Source organism: Panthera leo, chromosome D4 (assembly GCF_018350215.1).
Source record: "Panthera leo isolate Ple1 chromosome D4, P.leo_Ple1_pat1.1, whole genome shotgun sequence".
In the NCBI taxonomy this organism is placed as follows: domain Eukaryota; kingdom Metazoa; phylum Chordata; class Mammalia; order Carnivora; family Felidae; genus Panthera; species Panthera leo.
This window is the reverse complement of record NC_056691.1, coordinates 44,060,433-44,086,836: the sequence shown is the minus strand read 5'-3', so window position 1 is coordinate 44,086,836 and position 26,404 is coordinate 44,060,433. Positions and strand designations below refer to the sequence as shown.

General features: G+C 44.3%; 1 protein-coding gene across 5 annotated transcripts in view; it reads left to right on the top strand.

The window, feature by feature from the left end:
* SLC24A2 (solute carrier family 24 member 2) overlaps positions 1-26,404 on the top strand; it is a 244,950-nt gene that overhangs the window by 179,774 nt on the left and 38,772 nt on the right. For 4 of the 5 annotated variants that reach the window (XM_042912540.1, XM_042912541.1, XM_042912542.1 and 1 more), the window contains exons 5-7: positions 470-520; positions 19,549-19,647; positions 23,208-23,326. In XM_042912540.1, coding sequence (XP_042768474.1) covers positions 470-520; positions 19,549-19,647; positions 23,208-23,326 — 269 coding nt within the window. The remainder of the gene's footprint in view (positions 1-469; positions 521-19,548; positions 19,648-23,207; positions 23,327-26,404) is intronic. The other variant, XM_042912544.1, reaches the window with a different exon arrangement.

Genomic DNA, 26,404 nt, shown 5'->3' with positions numbered 1-26,404 from the left:
TCCTTAATCTCTAGGAAGTGGTTCTGTTGGAGAGGAGCTAGGAAATGAATTTCTGGGCCTGCTGTCCCATGGCAAGGACTCCCAGTCCTCAAGCCCCACTGGGCCTGGACATTGTCCTCGTTTGTCCCTTTCCCTTAGAGCGTCACCTCTATACAAACTATAGGGCTAGGCTAGACCCGATGTGAACTTGCCAACTACACTGTTTCATGGGATGTTAAAATAACTGTGTCCTATTCTGTAATGCAGGGCACATCCTACCCCCAGTAGAATAATATATTTTAAGTGATTTCTGAAAATGGGCCGTGAAAGCTGTCTGCCACATGGCCCATGTTTGCACATCTCTATATAGTTAACGATTGCGGAATTTGACAGTATAACTCTGAATCTGATTAATTAAGAATGTGTAAAAACAAAGTTCTTGCATTACAGCTCGTTCCTTATCTTTGTGTCTTTTACTGTGATGTTGTAGAACTTGGATCATATGGAAAACTAAAATATTATGACACAATGACTGAAGAAGGTAAGAATGATTTTAGAATTGTATGCATTGGCTTTTTTTTGTTTTTTTCATTTATGGTGTCTGGTGCTTGCCCATTTTTTTTTTAATCTTTTATTTTCCCTCTTTGCATGACTTCAGTGACATCGTGTGATTTATTATTCTTTCCACATTTTTGTCTAGTTTTTGCCATCGTGTTTATTTGGGATTGGAGATGTGCAATACCATGGGCAATCATGTTATTCCATTCAGATGCTCCAAACCATGTCAGTTGTGTACCACACACACAGAGAAATGGTGTCAGCGACGTAAGCCCAAGCACACACCCACTGTGTCAGCATTATTTCCCCCACGTGCTCACAACACATAGAAACGCATCCAATCAGCACTCTTAATATGCCCTGAATTTCAGAGGGAGTGGATGTTCTGATTTGTGCAAAGGAAAGAGTGATCTCAACTCCTTAACCCAAAACCAGCTAGAGACCGGTTTCTGGCGCAGACAGCTGTGAGCTCATGTCCTCAGTCCCCACAGTCCCTGCTCACTCACTCATCCAAGAGCGTTGCTCAGAAAGGCCGAGGCCACAGTTCCAGCCGGTGGAATTGAATTCACTGGGGTTCATGCTTTGTGAGACTGAGCATAGCCTTGTAACCATTTCCCCTGAGTAAATGAAGGCTGGCAGAGATTTATTTTTAAATGAATTTACTAATGAACTCCAGGCACCATTCCTGGAGCACAATCTTGACCCAATGAGAGTCCCTTCTCTGAAATAAGTTCACCATGGAAGAACACTTTGAAAGGTTTACTCTTGTGAAGGGAGTTACCCTGTTTCCCCCATTTCACCCCACACATGCCTCCATCTTTTGGGTAATAAATAATATTTATAAGGTATGAAACGTTTGGGTTTTTACATGATTTTTATGTTGATACTGACAAGCAATCAAAAGGTAGTCCAGAAGAGGAATCAGCTAATTTTGGCTTTGGACATGAGCGAAACTCCCCAATGTGTTGCATATCTTGTTTGCAGCTTCTAGTATTTCTAAGTTGCCTTAGCTTGCCCAAGATCTCCTAGTTGCTTTGCATCAAAGAAGCGGAACATCTGACAGCCCCTGGTAAGAGGAAGCTCCTTCTCCGCCTCCCCGCCCCCGCACACAACTCTGGCTTCTGTACAACACCCAGGCTATTCCTGCACTTTCAGTTAACCACTGTGGCATTTTCTAAAGCAGAAGGCCCCTATTAGGGTCTCATGCCGGGCCCTGTTATGACCCAGGATCCTCCCAACAACCTGGGGAAATGAGAGCGCCAGGGACAGAAAGCTACCTATGAGAATAAGTGTCCTACCACCAAGAGGATAGAAAGAGCAATCCAGACCTTAAAGGAAGGCTCCTGTGCCAGCTATTATTTTTATTCCATGTCTTCAGATCACTTGGGTTTTTATTGGCAATTGGCTTGAGAAGCCAAAGCTTTGAGACTCGCCTCCAGGCATCTCCCCAGCCCCCAGCCTCAGTTTCATGGCTCCAGCAGCAAGGTGGGGGGGGGGGGGGTCTGTTAGCTTCTCCCTGCCCTGTCACGACCGTCCACTCTCTCTCTTTCCTCTTTCCTCTTTCCTGTCCTCTGCCATCCACCCTTCACTTCCTATTCTTGGGGCAGCATCTGCCCTGCTCTTGCCTCAGTTGCCCCATTTCTCACCTACTCTGTTCCTTTCCTTCCTCTTTCCACAACCATTAGAGCAAGAGTTGGTGTCCTTTCTCAGCCTCCCTAAACCAGACAACTCAAGGCCACACCAAGATGCAAAAAACAGTACTTCCAATCTGATCCACCCACCTAGTAACACGCGGGCTTTCTAGGCAGGAAAATAAAGTCAAAATCATGCCGGCCCTTAGCAGGGCTGTGAAATTGTGTTTGGGGCCCTCATGGGCCACCTTTAACATTTCTTATGACTTCTCTTCACTTTCCCATCCCTTCTTGCATATCCCTTTGTGTCCAGTTCTTAGCTGAACTTTCACCCCTACTACCGTAACAGCTAATAGTGGCTCAGGCAGCATTTTTAAAGTGTGTTCTGTGATAAACTCATTTCATATGATGTCAGTAGGAATTTTGCCACACCCCAGAAAAAAAGAAGGTAAGATTGATTTCCTAGTTTAATAAAGTGGAAGAGCTCCTGAGTTTTCTTTGCCACGTGACCTGTCAGAGGCTTCCGTGTGCTCCTGTGCATTGCAGCATCGAGTAAAGCATGAAGAGGGATGCAGTTTCTTGCCCAGACTTCTTTGATGAGAGGCCTCTTTCTTCCACGGAACCTCTTGCGGGACTGTTTTAGAAATGCTGATCAAGGTGCTATCCTTCACTGGGAATAGGAGCCTCTGAAAGATTAAGAAGTGTTCCAGACACATAGCCATCCCTCTCAAGTACTCACAGAAATACTTTGGAATACTTTGGAACAGGTCTTCCTCTAGCCACATCAAGCCACACCCTTCACCTCCAGGACAAGCGAGGCCTGGCTTAAAGCTAATTCTGGGATTCTGTCTGAAAGATTCAAAGCCAGCCCAGTAACTTTAGACCAGGCAACAGCTACATGTGACTCCTTCAAACACTCGAGAGCCTCCCCCTCCCCCTGAAAATAGTAACTGTGATTTGTGCTGCTTCCATTTGTACGACAGAAGCAAGTGTCATAAAGATGTAGATGTTTGGGGCAATCGCTGTAGGCTACCTAACCTTCAGGAAATACCCCTCTCCATTTGAAGCATTTCTTTTCACACTTTTAGAAATGTGACTAGCTCTTAAGCAGGGCTTTATTGTAATTGCCCATATGACTAGTCCTCATTTGTAACTATTTCCAGGAAATCCTCTGGATGTTATGTGAGGTCAGCTACTTTAAATGAGGGCCCGTTTTTCCCCCCTCAAGTGGAGCAGTGGAAAGATGGGTTATATATGCTACCCCATATCTTAAGGGGAATTAACTGATGGTTTCCTAAATATAGAGAATTGTCTTGAACATATTCAGCTCATTATTTTAAGGCCCTGCTATATGCAAATTATGTTGCTAGGTGCTTTGGGGAAATACGAGATTAAAAGGTGAGCAATTTGCCCCCCGCAGAATTTATAGACAGGGAGAAAAATGAAACACAGTAACCACTGAGCCACCAGGAAGAAAGTGGTAAGTACCATAGGTATTCGGAAGAAAATGGCAGACTCCAGAAGGAGGAAGAATTGCTTTCAACCAGGGGGAAGATTTTGTGGAGAAAATGAACTGGGTTCCAAGGATCAGTAAATATGGGATAAACTGGGGAAGGAAGGGTGGTAAGTTCTGACCTACCAGGCTAAGGATGGAATCAAAGGATAGGGACACACCAACCTTTACTGGCCACCTGCCAAGTGCAGTGGGTGTCATTTAATCCTTACAATGTCCACACAAGGTGGATTTTTTCGAAGATGAGAAAGCCGAAGTTCAAAGTGTTTTATTAGATGAGGAAACTAAGACTCAGAGAAGTAAAGTATTTTGCTCTGGGACTCAGGGGTACTAAGTGGTGAATTGGGACCCAAAGTCAGGACCGTGGCACACCCAAGCTCTGCCCTCTTGGTACTGCTGCAGTTTGATGTACAAGGTGGGTGTGAGGAAATGGACTGTTCAAATTGGCGTCAGAATAGGGAGTGGAAAGAAATGCTTGATGGAGACCAATCATGGGAAAGGTTTAAACTACAGACTTAGAATGAGGGCATCATAGAGTGAACAACAATGCGCTGCTGAATAAAACCTGAACCGCTACTTGGACACTTCACCATAAAAAGGTTAATTTAATAAGACAATATACTCACTCTCAGACATTGGACAAAATCATGACATTTTGACAAAAAGTGACCTTGCCCTCAGAGCCCTCTCTCTCCCTCCCTCATCTTCAGGTGCCTTAGAAACTAAACTGGAAGACCTCCCTAGGCCACACCCAGCCTCCTCCTCACCCCAAGCTAATCAGAATTTCATTCATCCATTCACTCATTCATTCATTCATTCGTTCATTCTCTAATACATCCACTCAACAACACTCAGTAAGTACCAGGCATTGGACCAGACCCAGGGCTGATTGAAGACAGTCCTTCTAAAGAATTCACACTCTAGTGGGAGACACAGGCAAAGAGATGAATAGTATGATGGACAGACCCAAGGTGCAGGGAGAGTCCAGTGGAAGGCATCATATTCAGTCTTGAGAAATGAGGACAGGCTTCTCAGAGAAGTGATGTCTGCATTGCCTCATTCCTGCATCCCAAGAGGACAACACCTACTGGCCACCTGATCCTGTGTTCACTTAATAATAACTGAGCACCTGCTCTGTATGACACATTTTGCCAGACTTGATAGTTAGTAAGGCTTACTCTTCCAAAGCACTGAATTTCCTTCTATAATAAGATGCTTCCAGGGATGCGAACAAATTACTCTAGAAGTGGCCTTTTGGTGACCTCAGACCGCTCTACATGGGCAGCCATCCTTTTATCTCCTTGTGCAGTAATACTGCATATTCTTGAAAGAGCGATCTCCAATTTTTACCTGGAGCTAACAACCCATAGTGTATTTCTCACCTGCAGATATCCAAGTTACACACCATTCTCATTCTGGAAAACTCTCAAAAAGTTGAACTTTGCTTTCTTACTAAAATTAGGTGAAAATGTAGAAAGCTAGCTCAAAACAAAACATCCTTGTGTGGTTGAACACATGAATTAAAAGGAGAAGAGACCTTGCTATCCATTATATTAGGTGGAACTAACTTTTACTCTTTGGAGATAAACGTTCATGGAGACGTGTAGATAGGTAGATAGACAGAAATCCTGACTAATATCTTGCAAAGAAGCAATGTATGGGGAAGCTGCCTGCAGTGTACTGTCCTAAACTCATTGCCCCTTAACACTAGCCATTTCCAGGAAAAATAATTTCTTTATCATTTAAAAAGTCTTTGTTCATTTGTGTAAGAAAAAAAGATATAAAAAGTTGTTGTAATGTCAAGGGCAAAAATTACAATTATCTTTTCCTTAATGAGATTAAAGATACTACTTCCTGGCAACCAATAGCCCCTTTCTTTACCAAACTGAAAAGCTAATGTCTTAACCTGAATGATGGGGTCCTAAATTAAGCATGTGGCTGAGTTTTGAAAACCCCCATTATCTTAAAGAAGTAAAAGCCTTTAAGGTCACATAGTCTAGCCAGTCATTTGATGTTCTTAACTGCAGTGAAATAGTCCAGTTCTTTTTCAAGGAGAAATTGAATTTTGGAATACCATTTAATAGTATTTTCCATTACCAAAGATGTATCCTCTGAAAACGTGGTCCCAAAACAGGTCTTTGGTATTACCTGTGGCCTTCACATTATAATCTAATCTTTGCCCGAATGGATAAGACTGTGTTACATACACTGATATATTAGGCAGGATAGGTTCAGCTGTATATAGTAGAAAATCCGAATTAACCGTGGCTTTGGTCAGATGGAAGTTAATTTTTCTCTCAAGTAAAAGAGGTCCAAAGGTAGGCAGTATGTGGCAGATATGGAAGCTCTTCACTAATCCAAGACCAATCCCATCTTCTTCATAATCCTAGTATATGACTTTCAACCTCAAGGGCACCTTGTGGTCCAAGATGGCTGCTGGTAGAGCTCCAGTCATCATGTCTATATTCCAGGAAGGAGGAAGAGCCAACATGATTTTCCCCAGCTATTTTGTCTTCTTTTTGAGGAGGCTTCCCTTTAGACCCTTCCAGTAAAACTGCCCAAAACCAGTTACATGTCTACACCTCATTTCAAGGAAGCTCGGAGATGTAGTTTATTAAACTGGGTGATTTGCTGTCCCCCAGCTTTACGTATTATGTCACTAGGAAATGAAAAGGAAATAGATACTGGATAGGCAACATGCAATCTCTCCTCAAAAGAGAAATATCACTTTTATATAATTATATGTTGATAGGGAATATGGAGAACAGAGCAAGCTGTGTGAGGGATGTTGAGAATTCATGTTAAATTTGAGATACCTGTGAGATATCCAAATGGAGATGTGGAGGAAGCAGTGGAAATGGAGTGTGTATCTTGGGAGAAAGGCCAGGGCTATGGATACAAATTTAGGAGTCATGCAATATAGGTGTTATTTAAAGCTACAGAACTGGAGAAGAATACTGACCTAATCAGTAGGGAAGAGGAGGTCAAGGTTGACCCTGTGGACTCCAAAGGTTAGAGTCTGGGAAGAAGGGGAGACCCAGCAAGGAAAACTAGGGTGGACGGAGAACCAGGAGAGAAGGGCATCCCAGAAGCCAAATGAACTGTTCCACAAGAAGGCAATGAAAAGGTGATACCATCAATGAATTGACCAGTAAAATCAAAGAATTGCTGTCGTACAAAGAGAGTGATGGACACAAAGTGAGATGCTTCAAGTCAGGAGTTTGGAAGTGGTACCATTATTGCTAATGATGAAGTCTAGATCTGACTACAGGAGTGGGTGAATAAGGTGAGCTAGGAGAGAGGGTAGCTGGAAATGAGCAGGTTAGGGTGGTGAGGAGCCAAGTGTTGCGGGGCTTACCTATTACCGAAGCTGGTAACAGGAGCTATGTAAAAGAGTAGCGGGTTCTGGAATGACAGAAGGTTGATGAGGAAGTCAGTTACCATAGAGGTGGTAGAGGTGGCTTATGCTTCAAAGGCACAAGAAATGGTTTGGAAGTAGTGAGAAAGGGGGGATGGAATGTGGGCCATTTGGAGAGACAAGCACCTGCCCCTTTCAAGGGCCATGAGAGAAAAAGGGCCCTCAGGAAACAGAAAGGCAAAGAGAATATTCAAAGCAGAGGTTAAGGACGTAGAGACAGATTTACTGGTGGCAGAGGTGTGAGATTGAGTCAGGTCAGGCATTTTCAGAGCCACATGGAGATGAAGGTCTGGATGGTGTTGGATGACCCAGAGGCTCTGCTGAAAGGAAAAGGATACAGGATGGAATGGGAACAACCTAACAATGTGTTAGAAGTTCTTACTTGGTAGGGGCCCCCCAGGCAGTTTGCACTGATAAAGTAGGGTCCTTCTTTCCAGGATAGGGGAGCGCTGGGGAACCCCTTAAGTCCAGCTGGGGGTGAGGAAGGTTGAAGAAGGAGCCTTCCTCAATTCAGAGAGCGAGTGGGTTCAACCCAGCACAGGAAGACCTTTCCTACAGACATGGCCAAAGATGCAATGGCCTGCCTCAAAAGCCAGTGAGTCCCCCTCCTCTGGAGAAGCCAAGGTAGCCTCTGTCAGAAGAGTGTTCAGATAATGGACACCTTGATAGCCCTTTGAGTCCCATGTCCAAGATTCTTTCCTAGTTCCTTGTATTAAATGTGATGGCAGGCACTGGTTTAGAGTCTACTTTTGAGATTAAATCTTTTGAAAACTTCATCTTACATTTTGGGTAAGCTGCCACCAGGACTGTGGGTAGGTAGGTTCCTGGGCCACAGCTTCTGAAACAGAAGGCTTGTGTATTTATTGATCCAGTTCATAGACAAATTGTTTATTAATGTGGTTTTATATATAGCAGGTATTACAAAAGATAGTTCCTGTGAACTAGACCTTTAAAAGAATAACTACCTTCTCTTTTAGTTGCAAATACAAACTTTTAGCACAGTAAAAATTGTAACTGCAAGTTAATTTTAACTATTCCGTTTAATTATAAAAAAGCATTACATGCATACAGAAGTAAAAAGCAAACACGACATAAGGGAAAGCAATAAAAATGAGTCTCCCTTTTACCCCAGATTCCACTTATTCCTTAGAGTTAACCACTGTCATCTATTTTCTAACATACACGCTTTTCTTCTATACACCGTTCTCTATATCTGGCTTTTATTTATTAGCATATAGTGGAGACGTTTCCATATCAGCACTTTCCTTATCCTTTACTAGCTACATCGTATTCTACTGCTTGCCTCTTCCATGATAGGTCCTTCCCATCAGTCCCCTGTCAATGGCCATTTACAATATTTCCATTTCTGTTGATTTATCCAATTATTAGAACACCACATGAGCATCTTTCCCCATATAGCCAAGTCTACTGAATGGAAGACATATACATATAAAATAAATCCCTAGAAATAGAAATGCGAGATCAAAGCATATACACATTTCAGATTCTGAAAGCTATTGCCAAATTGCCCTCCAAAGGAATTGCACTAGCTGATGTTCCCACCAACAGTGAATGAGAGCTCCTCAAACCAACTTAATGAAGTCCCTTGAAGAGTCCGTACAAAGCAGATCAGCCTTTGCATTGTAACTGCCTTCTAATTTACTGATTTCAGAAGCCAGATTTTTTTTTTTACCAAAGTTGAGTTAAAGCCAGGGTTCAGTTATGATGGAAGTCTTTCCTCTAAATTAAATGACAAGGCTATTCTTCCTACACCGAATATCCAATTTCCACCACATCATGTGTCCCCCTTACACAAGACTGTTGTCATCCCTGCAGAATGTCTGGAAGGTACACTGCAAATTAACTTTCTGCCTTCCAATTACCAAAAGTGGGGAGCCCCCGTTGTGCACGGACACCATTTCCCATACCATGTTACATTTCATTCATTCCAGGTTCATGGTTTAACTCATTCAGTCCAACTTGCCATCACCGTAGGATTTTTCTAGCCACAGATGCTCTCGGTAAGGCTGAGCCTTACCCCTCCCCAACATGTACTGCCTCACCATTTATTAACCACATTACTTTTTTAGAGATGTATTCTTACAAGTATCTCCTGGGGCTGGATCTTAGGAAGACAGCAGCCTAGTAGGTACATAATCAGACTAACCAGCTAGTAACTGCTGTCAGATCTGTCAGAAAGACCAAACCAGCTGCGTGGGTGAATCCACGGTCTTCCTGAAAACCAGGACCAAGGAAGTCTAATTAGAATACATCCAGTTTTTCAGACTTCATTGCATCTTATTTTCATGATCTAAACTGTCAGCAGTAAAAGCAGAAAGATCGGACCTGGCAAGTAAAGGCAGATTTTGCCACATTGCATATGTAGAAGGTGTTAAGTTGCAGCAAAAGGCAAATTGTGGATGCTGCTTTTTGTCTATTTCTGACATCCCCAGAGCTGAAAATGCTAAGTTGCCTTCATTAGTCAAACTTGAATACTATTATTACAAGTTAATGATATAATTTCCCACCCCCATGAAGCTTTCTCTTACAAAAAAGAAAAAGTGGGAATCTGTAATACCAGGAGGCTGGCATGTTCAATTATGCATGGTAAGATTCTCTTTTGATTACATCTGAAATGAACTGAACCATGTCATTTTAGTCATGGACCACTAAGCCCTCAGTAGCATTTAGTTAAGAACACTCAGCATGTGTCGGCACTTCTGTTGCAAAACCATGCTTCAGATGAGATCTACAGTCACCGGTTTACGATGTAACATTGAGGATTCCAGAAACTAGGAAATAGGAGCTCAAATCAACTGACGATTCACAGACACATGAAATCCTGGTGACAGGAGATGACGTATGTACGTGAAACAGCGTCTGCTCCTGAATAAATGCCAGCCAAATCTAAGATCTTTCATTTCACATCAAGATAAATAATTGGGTGACATATAGGCTCATCAGAAGAAAGAACTGTTTTATGTTCTGTTTTTTATATAAAAGAGTAACCATTCGATACATATGCATTCAGCACCCACAATGTGTCAGGTACTGTGAACAAATAACAACTTGGCCCAAATGAATACGTTAATGTCACAACCCACTTGCAGAGACACACCCAAGATATGGGCTTTGAAAACTGACTCTGGAGAGATCTTTTGCACCCATTCGGTGGTAGTGGGGCTGGATGTTGGCAAGTCTTGAGATCTGAGGCCTGCCCTATAAAGTGATTGTTTATTCATTTATCTCTCAGATACCCACAGCGGGCAAGGGACGGGAACACGAGAAAGACAGTCAAACCTTCCATCATCTGTCAGCCGCTACCTGGCTCAGAACTCCAAAGCTGAGATCAGAGAAACCCCTTTGAGAATTTCGTGTGTGGGAGCCATTTGTATCCGTGTATATGAGACAGAAATTTTCGGAAAATTAAGTTCCTAAAATAATAAAGCAGGTGACCTAAAATGATAAAGAACATTAGCTCTCAAGCGGTGTCAGCCTCAGCTAAGGTCAGTAAGCTGGCTCTTTTCCTGAGACACTGTATTCTGGCATTGATCCTCGCTGTGAGTTTTTTGGTTTGTGAAATCCCAATTTTGCCTGGGTTTGATTAGATTATATGCTCTTTAAAAAGCCTCAAAATAGATAAATATTGACTGTAAACACTATTAGACTTTAGAGGCTTAATCACAGCATTAACCAAGAAGAGTGCCTGGTGAGTTTTCAGCAGTGTTTCTGCAGGTTTCCGGTCCTTCCTTGTTTCTCTACCCCCAGAAGGAACATAAGCTATGAATAGATTTTTATACAGCAAGTGCTCTAACCAACACACACACACACACACACACACCCTTTGTTGTTTGTGTTAATGTTGGTATATTCATAAATACTTATTGAGGACCAGCCTAGGAAGTAGGCATTGGGGAGCAGATGAAAAATGGTAGCCCTATCCAGCTGGTTGGAGAGAGGTCAGTAGAATACCTCTGAGGGTCTATGATAACTGGTATGATAGGATGGATATCAGTGCTGTGATAGAGAAACATACCAGGGTGCCTTGCCAGCCCAGGAAAGGAATTCAGGGAAAGTTTCCTGAAAGATGAGATGCTTTGAAGCAGAGTCTTAAAAAGGAGTGAGACATGAAAATAACAAGTGTGGAGCATTCCAAGCCACAAGAAGTGTAACTTAAAAACTGGGAGATCAGTCAAGAGACTGTAACCAACATCCACGCTGGAAATGTTGGATCTAAAGTGTTCAAAAGTAGACTCTGAAGGAGTTGGTAACTAATTGAATGTGGAGTACAAGGGGGACCTCTAAGATGGCTAGAAAACACTGTGAGTGAGGAAATCACCAATAGAAAGTGCAAGCAGATGGACACATTCCTAGGAGGAAGACAATGGGTGGGAGTGGCGGGCGTGTTGAGTTTTACTGTGAAGGGGACTTGCAAGTGAAGTGTTCAGAAGTCCATTGGATAAGAGGATCAGAGCTAGAGATCTGAATTTGGGAATCACTGATATTCAGGTGGAGGTCCATTGGGTTTTTTGGCAGAATGTGGGGGTGGGGGACAGGGAGCGAGGAGGGAGCCTGAGGAATAGTGTGACACCTAAGTGTCACTCTCAGGAGTCCTGGAAAATCAGTTTGGACTGGGATGAAGAATATCAGATGCACCGAGAGACCCAGTCATGTGGAGGCAAAAGTGGCCAAGGGTGGATTCAGTGGAGCAATGCTGACAAAGGCTGGGTGCACGGTGAAGAGGTGAGCAAAGGAGCCCCGGGGACCCAGAGGTACCAGCGTAGGCTGACCTCTCCAGAGGCTTGGCTGTGAAGGGAAGGCAAGTGAGGGCAGTGCCAGCAGGAAACCTCAAGTCAAGAGAAAGGTTCCCAGTGGAGAGACTTAACCATGATTATATGCTGAGGGGAAAAGGAAGGACTGAAGAGTCATAGCGAGTGAGTAGGCAAAGGCACTACAGAGTCAAGGAACTGGAATAAAGGACAAAAATCTCAATCTTTAAGATATCAACTTTTGAAAAGCATTGGAAATCTTCCAAAATATTTATGAAAGCATTCCATATTTCCACTGATAAGGTGACCCTGCTAGGGGAGTTGATAGGATCAGTTCACATGCGGACAGATCCATTCTTTACAGTTGATTCCAAAGGTCATTCTTCTGGAAAATCATTTTTTAAAGCCTTAATAAGGAAATCTGGCTGCTTCATTTCATTGTATGATGGCCAGCCGTTGCGATATAATTATGTATATATTCTCATTAATTACAGAAACTAGTCCTATGATTAGATCTATAAAAATAACTACAACCAAATTATGTTGATTACCTTATTATATGGTTCATTCACAGAATATTTACTAAAGACATTTTACAAAATACTTTATTACAATACTAGTTTAATTTCCATTATCAATGTAGTCATAACAACCAGTTTTACATGATGCTTCACAAAAATTAGAAAAAATGATTTAGAGGTTGTGCTTCAAAAATAAATTTAAGAATAAATAAACTCTATGTTCTTGGCATTTTTGCTTAAAATGAAAAATTTTGTAATGTTTTCCTTTTAAGAATAAAAATCAGGGTGCCCCTGGCTGGCTCAGTCATTAGAGCATGTGACTCTTGATCTCAAGATCATGAGTTCAAGCCCCATTTTGGGCATAGAGCTTACTTTAAAAAAGAAAAGAAAGAAAAGAATAAAAATCAGGCCAGATCCTGTGAGGTGAATAATCTGCTCCATGAGGACAGTTTGTAGAATGGAAGAGGAGTTTATTCCTTCAAGCTGCTGAGTGGTATCTTGTATCTTGGAACTTTCCCTATTCTCTGAGTTTCCATACCCTTCTGAGAAGGCCCCCACCATCATGAATCTTAAGTCCTTGTTTTTTGTCTCTCTGTCTCCAGGCTGTGACTCTACAAGGGCACCAGCTAGATTTATCTTATTCACCAAACACTGCCTGGTACATAGCACGGGTCTGGTTCATATTTACAGAGTGGATGATTGTTTGTGATCCGTACTCACTTGAAAGCAAAGCTCACATTCCTAAGAGGGCTGATGTAGGGAGAACTTCACTAGAATTCAGTGAGTACATACACTGTGCCAAGCATCATTCTAAAATGCTTGTTGAGGGATAAAAGATGGTGAGAGAAGGTCCCTTCCCCAGAGCAACCTGCTATCTTATGGGAAAGCAGACATGTTGAGCAGCCAACTGAAAGAAATAAACACTACGATGAGGTATAATCAAAGTGCCATGGGAATGATGGATTTCCACTTGGGAAGGGGGGTGTGAATATCATTAGATACCTTCAGGTTGGGCCTTCAGTGAGGCCTTAACAAATGAGAAGCATTTTAATGAACAAGGAGGAGCCAAAGCCCCCTTTTCAACCTTCTGTGCCTTCTTCTGTGCTCTCTGTACCTCCTCTGTGTCGCACAGGCCCCTCTCAGCACCTACTTTGCCAGCCCTGGTGATGTGCAGAAAGAGGATGACTGGCATGCCCCTGGACTGTGGACACCTAGTCCACCCCATTTTCTCCCATTTACCTTCAGAAAGTTCCTGGGATTCCACATGTAGACTCAGTCCCACTGGGGCCTTGGGTTTGCATAGACCTGGAAGGATTTACTTTGGGTCATTAGCCAACAAGAAACATATTAAGGAGTGGTTGCCTCAACTGCTTGCCTGGAAACCCAAACACAATGATTTATCAAGCCCTACAGGGCTCTGGGGATGCCATAGGGAACAAAACCAATGGAAAGCCCTCCCCTCATGGAGCTTGGCTGCTAATGGAAAGCAACAGATAATCAATAGTAATGATGATATAGTATATTAGATGGCGATAAATATTTTAGAGAAAACAAGCTGGGGATAGGAAGTGCTGGAGAGAGAGAGGCTGCAATTTTAAATAGGCTGCTCAGAGAAGCCTCTGAGAAGGTGAGATTTGAAGAAATACTTGAAGGAGTTGAGAGAGTGAACTCAATGGATCTCTGGGGGAAGAACATTCCAGGTAGAGGGACCAGCAAATGCCATGGCTCTGAGGTGGGACACCAAGGAGGCCAGCATGGCTGGAGCAGAGTGAGACTGGAGAGAGGGAAAGGATGAGGCAGGGCAGCCTAGGTGGCTAAACATCCTTACAGGTCCTTGTAACGACCTTGACTTTCACCTTGACCTGGAGAGCCACTGCAGGATTTTGTCCAGAGGAGTGACATGATCTGATTGATCACGAAGGATACCATGATGAGACCGGCCTGGGAGACTGGTTAGTAGACCAGCAAGGTCATTGCTGAGACCAGGAGGGGAGGAAGGAGAAGTGGCCAGATTCTGAAATATTTTGAAAGTAGAGATACCAGATTTGCTGATAGATCGCATGTGGGCTGCGAGAGAAAGAGAGAAGCCCAGGATAGCCCCAAGGTCAGTGTTTGCTTATTGCCACATCAGTTTCATGGCATCCCTCCTCAGAGTGACGATGGCCTCTCTGACTTGAGTCTGTGATTCCAGAGGGAAAAAAAGGCAACGAATAAACAGGAGGAACATTCAGCTGCACTTTTGCTTTTTAAGCTACCTGCCAAGTCGTAAACTTCAAAGACAGAGATAGGAAAGGCAGAACTGAAAACACAAAAATAGATTTCAAAACACTGTGTTCAAGTTTTGCCTTCTGTTTCATTTTTTTTTCTTTTCTTCTCCCAAACCAAGGTCTGTTCACTGAAGTGTGTGTGGCTGCTCCCATTTGCATCTATATATCTCTTTTGTCCCATCTCTTCTGCGTTGCTGATGCTCAGAATGTTCCGTAGGAGCCAGGACCTAATTGATCACCAACCCCGAGGGTTCTTTTGTAACACCGCCTATTACAGGCTTGGTGAGAAAGAGGTGAAGGAATTTCCTGGGACTGTTTTGATTAACAGCTGAACAGAAATGAAATCCATTGCTGTGCAGCTTGGGGCTTCTCTTTCACGTCTGGGTGATAGGGTCAAGGATTTTGATTCCTGATTGGTTTTCCAAACTTGTTCTTATTCACATTAGGGCCTTACACTCTGATCTTTTCTTCTGCTCTTCCCTGCCACCCCCTCAACACACACTCCCCCTGCGGATATTCAGCTGGTATTCTTTTGCAAACTTCAGGACAGGCTAAACTATATTAAAACTGTGTACTAGGTTTTGACGTAGGTGCCTCACGATTTGAACAGAGTTTGCTATTTCTGAGATTTTAAGTATACAAATATCTGTCGCTGTGTAAAAATACAACACTTCGAGGCTTTGCACTACAACAGAGTGTATTTTTTAAGGTTGCCTTAAAACATGTAAAAAATCACTCCTGCCCTCACTTTGAAAAGTACCCCAAAATGTCTTCATTCTTCATCCCCAGGCACAGGGCTGCATTTGTTTCTGACATCTGTCCTTCTGTGTCAACCCTAACGCCAGCGTGGAGTCCATGCCTCAAATAGTTTATGGAAGTGGCCCCCTTACTGCCAAGGTCTCCTGCACCAGAGGCTGCTAAACATGAACTCTGTTGTGAATATCTCTTTTTCTTCTCAGTACTTCATCAGAAGGATGTCCTATCATTCCTCTCCATAATAATAACCATTTCGGAGTGACATTTCCTTTACTGTATATCAGAGCCCATCTAAACACCTGATGCATATTAACGCATTGAACCTTCCAACAGCTGTATGAGAAGGGTGTTCTTATTATCCCTGTTTTAAAATTCTGAGCCTGAGACACAGGAGGTAATACCCTTGTGCACCGGAAAGGTCTTGGAGCACACAGATCCATTGTGCAGCCGTAATTCCTTGCCTGCACTCTGTCCCCACAGGTGATGGGAGAAGACTGATCATCATCTTTCCATTTTGAGATTGCAAGGATATCAGTGTTTAAGACACACAATGTCAGCTCTGTCACCTTGACCTTCTCCATCTCAGGAAGATGTAAAGTGATCCTTTTCCTAATCGGTTTGGAACTGACTCGGGAGGCCTCACTGAAACCTGAACACCAATCCAAGTAGGCTTAGATGTCAGGTGAGGGTGTAGCTAATTCTCCAGACTCACATGTCTGGACTGATAGAGAAGATGCCAGCACTTCTCCTAAGGCAGCTCAGGGCCCTGTCACCTTGACCCTGTGGTTTTCGTTACTTTTTCTTTTTCCTCTTATTTACAGATTTCTTCTGATGCCACACGTCGTGATAAGCCCCTTGCACACATTTTCTCACTTAAGCTTTGCATCAGACTCATGAGCCAGTGCCGTAGGAATCCCTGTTTAACAGATGGAATCCCTGTTTAACTCACCCAGCAGAGCCAGTGAAAGAGGCAGGGCTTAAACCCAGATCCACCTTTGAACCCAGTCATGTCCAAAATTGAACCACAATACTGTGCTGTCCCACACACACACAGACACATACACACACACACACACACACACACACACACACCCTACTGGGTATTCTGCCCAGCTTGTGGCTTCAGGCTAAACAGGTCCAGAACGCGCCATGCCTTCCTACCCCGAGGCCCAGAGGGTCTTTGAGAATCACTGCTTCTGCGCTGGCTTCTGCCCCAGAGACCTCACGCTTTCTCTTGTCTGGCTAGCCATCCTCACATCTGTTCTCAGGGGGTGCCCTGTGGCAATCCCTGGCATGTCCATTGGGCTAAAATGGGCATGCCTGGCTTTGTCAGGCTCTGCCCCACCACCCTCCAGGAGCACACCTGTGTGTTGAATTCCGAAGGTGGCATTTCACTGCTGCTTTTCTCGAAAGGACTCTTGGAGGGAAAATCCTTTTAGGCCACTGAGCAGCCATTGTCAGCACTGGGAATGCAGAATGGTAATCAGGTCATGCTAACTGGGACGAAGGTTGAATTTCAAAAGTTGCAGAGGTGAGTGGGAAGGAGAGATCCCAGCCAGCCTCTGCAGCTTTGTCCTGTTGCCCTTAGGGCTAAGCCCCAAGAGAACAAATAGAGCTAATCCCTCCCACCTTTCAGAAGCTTAGAAAGTCCCAAGTGCTGCTGCAGTGGGAAAAGTAGAAACACACTCTCTAGAAAGCCCTCGCTGACCTGTAAAAACGTTCAGGACCCTATGAAATCCCAAGTCTAGAGTCATTTCCTACCCTATGCTCCTAGCCTCCCTTTAGAGGATTTGGGAAACCCAGCCCATGAGTGGCTGTGGCCAATACTGTGGCCGAACCCTTCCATGCTTTTGGGTCCCTTTTACTATCATTTCTCCCTGGTATACATGTAAGCTCTGAAAAATACTCCTGTAACCACAAACAAGATGTGATTAGCTGTTTTCTATCAAATAGTTTCTCTGCCATGATTCATGACTTTGGGGCATTCCTGGGGTCGGGTTATTTCAGATTATGTTCCCACAGGTTTATTTGTCTCTTCTTCTGAATGTTTCCTGCTTTCTTACTATTTTTTTAAGTAATTTTTAAACAGCAGTATTTGATCCTTTTCATCTCACAGAGATCCAGGAGGTTCTAAGTTCAAAGAATGACCCTGAAACCACTGAACGGTTTGATTAGTAAGAGCATTCTCTCCTATAATGTTTCAGAACTTGCCTTTTCCATCTCCTGAACTTTTTAGCAAATGATGTGAGGACATCTTGGAATTGTCTTCCACGAGAAGTACCACTCTTCAGGCTTAAAGCTGCAGAGTATGGACAGCCACGCTTCATTATTTGTCTCATCTCCAGATGAGCCGAGGTTTGGCAGCCAGGACAGCGGCTCGCATCAACACTGCCTCGGCAACGTCCAGGCAATCACAGCCCCCTGCCTCCCTCCTCCCTCCTTCCTCTTCTCATTTTCATTCCTTTCTTAGTCCCTTTTGCCTCCTCCTTCTCCTCGTCCCCAGGCTTTCTTTTCTTCCCCCTTTTCTTCTCAGAATTTCTCTCAGAAACTAAATAGAAACAGCCAAATTCAAAACACCTTTCAGCGTGGTGAACCTAACGCTCACCTTCAACATCCCTCAAGGATGGACGTCATGCCTATCACCTCCTCCTTTTTTCTCATTCTTTCTGAAGCCCAAGCCACATCCTAACCTACTTTGTTCTGTGTAATGGTTCCTTTTCTATTTCCTTCGAGAGGGTGCGCTCTGGTGCACATTCATTGCCTACACTGAGGCACTCTCATCCTAGAGACTGCCTTTGCAGTAGCAAGGTGTCTAGGCCTATGACTGATGGAACTTGGAAGCAGAAAGGGCTCCATCCTGTGTCACCTTCCCCATTGGCATCAGCTGATCCCACTCTAGTTTACGGCTTCTGTCACCACCACCCCCCCCCCCCCAGTGACGCAAGTCACTACTTTGGCGACACCCCATGATTTCCATCCTTGAGGAAGGGAGGCTAAGTGGATGCCAACCTGCCATGGCCCATCCTAGGAAAAGAGACTCTCGAAGAGAAACATTTGGGTTTTGCTTGGGTTTGGTTCACTTTTTGGTCTGACTAGAGAAGTAAAATGGTATCTTCTGCAATACGCTGCTAGAGAATCCAGCCAACGCAAATGCCTACTGAGAAAATTGTAGAGGCTGTGGTGTATTGAAGGACTCATCATATCTGAATCTAGGCAATAACCAGTCAGTTTAAAATGAGGCTCCTTTGTGCCTTGAATGTTCTCGGGTGGGGGGGGGGGGGACGGGAATCAAGGACTAAAAGAGAATGTACTACGTTTCACTAATCTCTACATTTTTTGCATGCTTTTTGTTTCCTGTGCTTGTTGCATGCATTTAACCATTAACTATGTCAATAATGGAGAAGAAATTAAGTGTTATTCTTGTGGTATAGTCTGTTTTAAATGACTGTTTTGAGAATTTTGAGTGTTTTTTCCAGCACCTTTCCCTAAACATCCCATCACTGACAGACATTACTTGCTCTGCTCAGTTGATCATTCTTTGCCCTGAATCCCCAGATGGAATCTGTTGCCTCCTTGATGCTTTAATCGCAGCTGACTCAGCTCATTCAGAAAGCTGGGATGCATGCTCCCAACTCATTTAGACTCTTCAATGTTAATTAAGATAGATGGTTGAACAACTCAAAGGACCCTTGGGCTTGGATTTCCATTGTCACAAGCCAATTCTGAGATGAACATTTAATTCCAGAGTAATGGTTGTGTCTCCAGAGCATCTCTGTGTCTTTGGAGTTGTTTTGGATCTCAGCAGGAGGGGGAGTTTTAGTGATGATTGGTGCCTTCATTTATTTTGTAAGCACTTGGAAGGGAGGGAAAGAGGTCCGAGTCAAACCTCCCGACTATGGTCTGGGAGCTTGAGATTCTTACACAGATTTGGGCTAAAGAATCCACAAAGGTAAGAGTACCCTTCCTGTAGGGCATAGGGCATTTGGGTTGAGCAGAAAGTTGTGGTCGCTGCTATCGTGCAGCATAACTGAGGAAGCCACATGCGTGTTGCACCAATGCTTCGCCATTTTCCACAAGCCCCTCTCTTTGTCTTCCTCCTCACTGTGTCTCCTTTCCACTGCTTTCTCTTGCTTCAGGGAGGTTCAGAGAAAAGGCTTCTATTCTCCACAAGATCGCCAAGAAGAAATGCCAGGTGGATGAGAACGAGAGGCAGAACGGGGCTGCCAATCACGTGGGTGAGTGCAGAGAAACTTCATCCCATGCCTTTTCTGGAGTGCATGGAGGGGAACAGAGATGGAGGACCCAGCATGGGCACCCTTGACTTAGTGCAGATGTGCAGCCCTTCAGCTCAGCCCATTCCTGGGTGTCAGGAAGAGCCCATTTCCCATGCAGGGTACAGGACATGAATGGATGCACTGTCACCTGCACTAGGGGACTCCAAAAAGAGTAAATGATTCTATGAGGAACCAAAGTAAAATCAGCTTCTATCCAGGCATTTCCCTTGAAGAGTAGAAAATCACTTCATTTCAGGAATTCCACATAAAGAGGATACACACGCACACACAAACACACAGACACACACACACATACACACACACCTGTCATTTAATGTTTAACAAAAGGTGAAATTCTCCTTTCTGAAATTCTTGCCTGGTAACCAGATACTTACACTGTATACTTCTGATCTTGCCTACCCCACACCCACTAAGTTACCAGATGGTTCACTTGGTCACCCCTAAACTGAGTGACAGGGTCCCTATGAGACAGCCCCACCTCTTCTTTCTTAAGAATTCGGCAATACTAGCCCAGGTCTTTTTTGGCTGACTTTTTTCTGGGCACCTGTGTGACCAGATCGTGACACTCAGACATCTTATTTTAACTTGGAACATGATGTTCCTCCTCTCCTGTCTGCAGCTATAATATAACTCACTAATTCCAAATTCAAACTAAATTTAACCTAATCTGTATCTATGCTACAAACGATGCTATTGCCCAAGAAACTGCAGTTATCTGCAGACAAAATTCAGCAGTGTTGCACTCAAAATATATAACATTCCTTAGAAAAGTTTCTGCCTCCCCTGTTATCCTGACTTCTAGCTCCGGGAAAATCTTTGGCCAAGAAACAGTTAAGATTCCATTGGGTATGAAAAGATAAACTTGGGGACACCTGGGTGGCTCAGTCAGTTAAGTGTCTGACTTCGGCTCAGGTCACGATCTCACAGTCCGTGGGTTTAAACCCTGTATCAGGCTCCGTGCTGATAGCTCATAGCCTGGAACCTGCTTCAGATTCCGTGTCTCCCTCTCTCACTGTCCCTCCCCTGCTCATGCTCGCTCTCTCTCTCTCTCTCTCTCTCAAAAATAAATTAAAAAACATTAAAAAGAAAAGATAAACTTGAAGGGAATAAGCTGAGTTGTTAAATGTCATGTGCAGGAGGTTTTCTCCTTACCTGTTCATGTCTGTTCTCAGACATCTTACTTCCTCTTTGGGACCTGATAATCCCATGTTAGCCGCAGTCAGGTTTGGCCATTGCAGGCTGGTCTTAAAGTTGTCTCACTTCAACCAATAGATACCCCAAAGCCCAGTTTCAGTATTTCCTGAGGTTTTAGTATTTGGTATTTTTAATAACTGGACCAAGCATATTGGGATTAACTGGCAGGGTCACACACAGCAGAACATCACGTACACAACACTGTCACTATTAAAAACATGGAAAGTTGAAATAAATTTGAGTGTCTGTGGCTTTCCATGTTTAAATATATTTGTGCCTCTGGGGGCATCTGGGTGGCTCAGGTGGTTAAGCGTGTGACTCTTGGTTCTGGCTCAGGTCACAATCTCCTGGTTCGTGAGTTCGAGCCCCGCGTTGGGCTCCATGCTGACAGTGCCGAGCCTGCTTGGAATTCTCTCTTTCCCTGTCCCTCTCCCCCCCTCCCCTGCTCGCTCTCTCTGTCTCTCCCCACAAGTAAATAAATAAACTTAATTAAAAACGATTTATGCCTCTGTATTCCACAACTGAGTATGTGAATAAACAAACACTTCCCCGTGATTTCCAAAATTTGGCCACTTCAAAGTCAATAGTTTTTATGTGACGACGAAAATATCTTCCAGCGGAAGTTACTACGGGGAAAAAAAAAAACATTCTGACACTCTGTGAGCAGTCTGGTGCTGCTCGGATCTGATGCTGATGAGCATTACGATATTCCTGGTGACCCCTGGCATTGAATCACACAGCCTCATTGTCTCCTGAAATCCGAGAATTACCCAGCGCAGCCAGGGGGCCTAAACACCTTTATACTTCCCTCCCGCTGAAGTCATTGGCAGACCTTGGTAGCGCCTGATGACAGATCACCTGAGGTGCTCCTCTGAGCCTGGAAAAAATAAATCTTGTAGCGCAAGGCAGTTACTGTGATAACGATCAGATGGTTTACCCGCCTCTGTTCCAGCACTGTGCTAAGTGCTTTTTATGCATTTTTTAATTCAATTTTTATAGGCGTATCCTTTCATTGCATTGTTGTCAGTAGTCGCGGTGTTAGTACATCACTCCGGTTTCACAGACGAGGAAGCTAAATCGCAGAGAAGTTAAATTACTCGCTAAGGGTCCCATAGCATGAGCAGTAGAGCCAGAGTACGAACCTGGGCCGGCCTGTGATGTCCAGCGTCCCAGAGTCCAGTGACCCCGAAGTCACTTCTCAACTCCCAGAGGAAAACTGGAATCTGTGTTTTGTGACCTGCGGCTTCATGCTAGCGAGACATTACCTCTCGCTTAGGAATGACCGACTTTGGCCTCTGTGTCTTGTTCAGCTTCCTCTTGCCTTGCTTGCGATAGGATGCCCAGGTGGGGAACGTGCTGAGTCGCATTCTGCTGGCTTTTTGAGAAGGCCAGGCTCTTGACCCTACCCCCACCACCTAGACTTCAGCAGAGCTGTGCACTCCCAGAGCCTAGAGAATTAGAGCCAGAAGCAGTGGGCCTTAAGGTCAACCGGTGGAACCCCCTCGTTTTTTTTTTTATTTAAAAAATTTTTTTTAATTTTTTTTAATGTTTATTTATTTTTGAGAGAGAGAGTCAGAGCATGAGCAGGAGAGGGGCAGACAAAGAGGGAGACACAGAATCAGAAGCAGGCTCCAGGCTCTGAGCCGTCAGCATAGAGCCCGATGCAGGGCTTGAACCCACAAACCATGAGATCGTGACCTGAGCCGAAGTCAGACACTTAATCAGCTGAGCCACCCAGGCACCCCTGAACTCTCTCATTTTACAGATAAGGTTCCTGAAACCTGGTGGAAGGGGGAGACTTGCCTAAAATGGCAGCCCGATAGTGGTGGAACAGAGCCTAGAACCCAAGTCTCCTGGGGCCCTAGCCAATAAATACCCCTTCCAGAATGTAATACAAAAGAAAAGAGCCTGTTGTTAAAAATATATAGGAGGGGTGTGGTCTTGGGTATAAATAGTACTGTGTAGACTGAGCATGGTTTTGGTGAAAAAAATGTCTGTGTTCATGTTCTTGAATGGCTACTTGGTGAATTTGCCTAGTCTAGAGAATGCACACCATGGGAACTGAAAGGGCACTCAAGATGTCAGGCCAGAGTAAGAGAGCCAGAGAGCTATTAAAGAGAGGAAGAACACTGATTTGCTAAAAGATGTTGGGGAGAATGGGAAAAATCCTCTGTCATTTGGCACAACCCTAACCCCAGGCCTCACCACCCCTCTGGCCCGACATTATAGGATGTTCTTTCCCATGTGGCTCTTACCCCCTATTGACTCCATTTGCTTTCTTTGTGTGTGTCTGAATTATATCACAGAAAAAATCGAGCTCCCAAACAGCACCAGCACAGAGGTTGAAATGACACCAACCAGTGATGCTTCAGAACCTGTGCAGAATGGAAATCTCTCCCACACCATGGAAGCCGCAGAAGCCCAGGTATGGCTTTTTTCCATTGGTCTTCTGGGCCACTGCTCCTGCTGCTGCCTTAATGTAGACGCACAGGCCCCACGCTCTCCTCGGAGGCCCAAGCTCCTGACAGGGCGGATATCGGACAGAATCATTTCTCTTTGTGTGTATTTCTCAGTACCAGCAAAGGGCCCCACCTGTGTCAAGCTCTTGGTTTATTGAATGAATACATATGTTATCTAAGCCACTGTTTCTCAGAGTGAGAGTGGCGGCCTCATACATTTAATCTCCTGGAGGTAAAAATGCAGATCCCTGGGCCACACTCCAGACCTGATGAAACAGAAATTGGGGAAACGGCACCCAGGTATCAGCATTTTTAACTCACTTCCCAGGTGATTCTTAATAAATGATAAGGTCTGATGGCTGTTGCAGTCTAATCCTTTCTCTGTGTCTTTAAGATCAAGGTTCAGTAACAGGGAAACTACAGCCATCATGCCTTGGTTAACCCTCTTTGACCTTCCCTGTCTCTGCAATGGAAATTAACCAATACTCTGGCCCATTCCACCACAGATTTGGTACTAGGCACTTTACATATGATACGGCCTTACAGCGTCACAGCTGAAGGTATAGGCCTTCACGGTCTTCATTCTACACTTGAGGAAGCTAAGGCTTGACAAGATGAACTGGTTAATCAGTGTTACCTAGCTAATAGGTGAGTAGTTGAGCTGAGATTCAATCTCAAGACCGTCTAAATACAGCGTCTGCACAAATTCCACCCCGCGGCACTGCTTCTGGACCCCAGTGATTCACAAAAGTAAATAGAACCACCCAGAAGTAAATGATGCTTGCCAGATTTCTGGCTCTCATCCTCATCAAGTGAATCAGAATTTCTAAGGCAGAGAGCCCCAACTCCCATTTTAATCAGGCACCCTAGATCAGCGGTTCACAAACTCAGATGTGTTTACAAAGCTCCTGGGGGATCATGTTAAAATGCAGCTTGTGATTTGTCAGGTCTGGAGTGGTCCCGGAGTCTGCAATTCTAACGAGTCCCCTGGTGATTCTGCTGCTGCTGGTGCAAGGGCCACACTTTGAATAGCACTGCTCTAAAGTTTGTGACCTACTTCTCTAGATAGAATTTTCGCAATGAGCTGAAAAGTTACACAGTGCCCACAAATAGAAGCCAGACTACAACAAATCTATTTCAGCATTCTCTCCTCCTTTATACCAGGATACACTCTGTAATGGAGCCTGTTCCTGGGGTGGGGTGGGGGGGGGGGGGAGGCTAATTTTGCCTGTTGCCCTTATTCCCTGAAAGAATATGCAAGAAAAGTCTCTTCACTTAATGGAAAGGGTAAAGATGTTGGGCACCATTTCATATACCTATTGGTCATTTGTATGTGTTCTTTGGAAAAATACCTAATTCAGGTCCTTTGCCCATTTTTTAATCAGGTTTTTTTTTTTTTTTTTTGCTATTGAGTTGTAGGGGTTCTAATATCCAAAATATATCATTAGCCCCTTATCAGATATAGGGCTTGCAAATATTTTCTCTCATTCCATACATTGCCTTTCATTCTGTCGATGACTTCCTTTGTTGCGCTTTTCACAATATATTCATATATCAAATGACCACGTCATACACCTTAAATAGATACCATTTTTTTCTGTCGGTTACACTTCAGTAAAGCTGGAAAAGAAGTAACTAAAGAAATGATAAAGAAATGGAGCTCCTTCTGCCCTGTCTCATCTGCCTTCTAGGCTCTCGCCCTTCTGTCCACAGCCCTGTGGTCCCTCCGCATTAGCTCAAGGGTAAGCTAGCGGAGCAGCTTACATCCACATGGATAAGCAGCGTGTGGCAGTGGGAGGCAGGCCCCAAGGACATCTGGCTGCCCTTGGGGATGGCACGGTCACAGGTGTGCCGAGGGCAGCGTAGCCATCGTGCCTCTCCATCTGGCTGGCAGAGGGACATCTGTGACCCCCACGAGGAAGCACCTTGCTATAGGGGAGAGAGAGAGAGCCCCACCTGACCCCTCTGTGAGCAGAGCTGTGCCCCCAGGTGTCACGCAGGGAAACAGGACAGATTTGTGTACCACCTCAAGGGCAAGCAGACCTCCAAAGGGCCACCCCACTAGCTGGCTGCAGGTTGGCGGATTCACCAGGAGCGTGTTACCTCATCCACAAGTTACAGATAATAATGGTGCCAGCCTCGTTTGGGTTATTAGGAGAGTTACATAAGATAATGTATGTAAAGCGCTTAGCACAGAGCTAAATGCTGCTATTTACGTTGTTACGTGCCCGTACTTACCACATAAATCCCATCCAAGGTGTTCCTTCCCTGAAGGAACTCATTTAGGTAAAATGAAAATGTAATACATATAAATAGATATAGATGGATATAGATGAACACACACATACACATAAACGTATGTAGACACACACACACACACACACATATAATGTTTGGGGGCATTTAGGATATAATAAATAGATGAACATTTGTGGTAAGTAATTATAGCCCAGGGTGATCACGGAGCTCTGTACTGAGGGCTCTGGGAACCTGCCGGAGGAAGAAGGTGACACTAACAAGGGAAAGTGTAAAAGCTTCATGGAGGAGGTAACATTTGACTGTATTGATGGGTGCATAGAAGTTTGTTGCTCAGAGAAGGAGATGATAACAAGTGCAAAGGTGTACAATCTGAAGAGGGAAGCTCATGTTTAGTGATTGGTGAGAAAGCCGGTGGACCCGGGAACTGAAGTACAAGGTGAGGAGTGAGGAGAGGTCCACTAGGAGAGGTAAATTGGGCAGAAACTCTTCAGCTGTTCAATCAGAAAATTTTCAGGTATCACCTCATATGTATCAGGCACTGTGCTGGGTTCCGGGGATGCCCACACCAGAGAATTTACAAATACAAACCAAGATATACTTATAGATGACCATAAGGGCCATGGAAAAAATAAAACATGGTGACGTGACGGAGGACTAGTAGAGGTTCCCTGTAGGTTGGGAGACAAGGGAGGACCTCACTAAGGAAGTGGCATTTGAACTGAGGCTGAACTCCAAGGAGGCAGCCAAGGAATCAGCACCCATGGGTGCTGGTGTGGCTGGTGAGT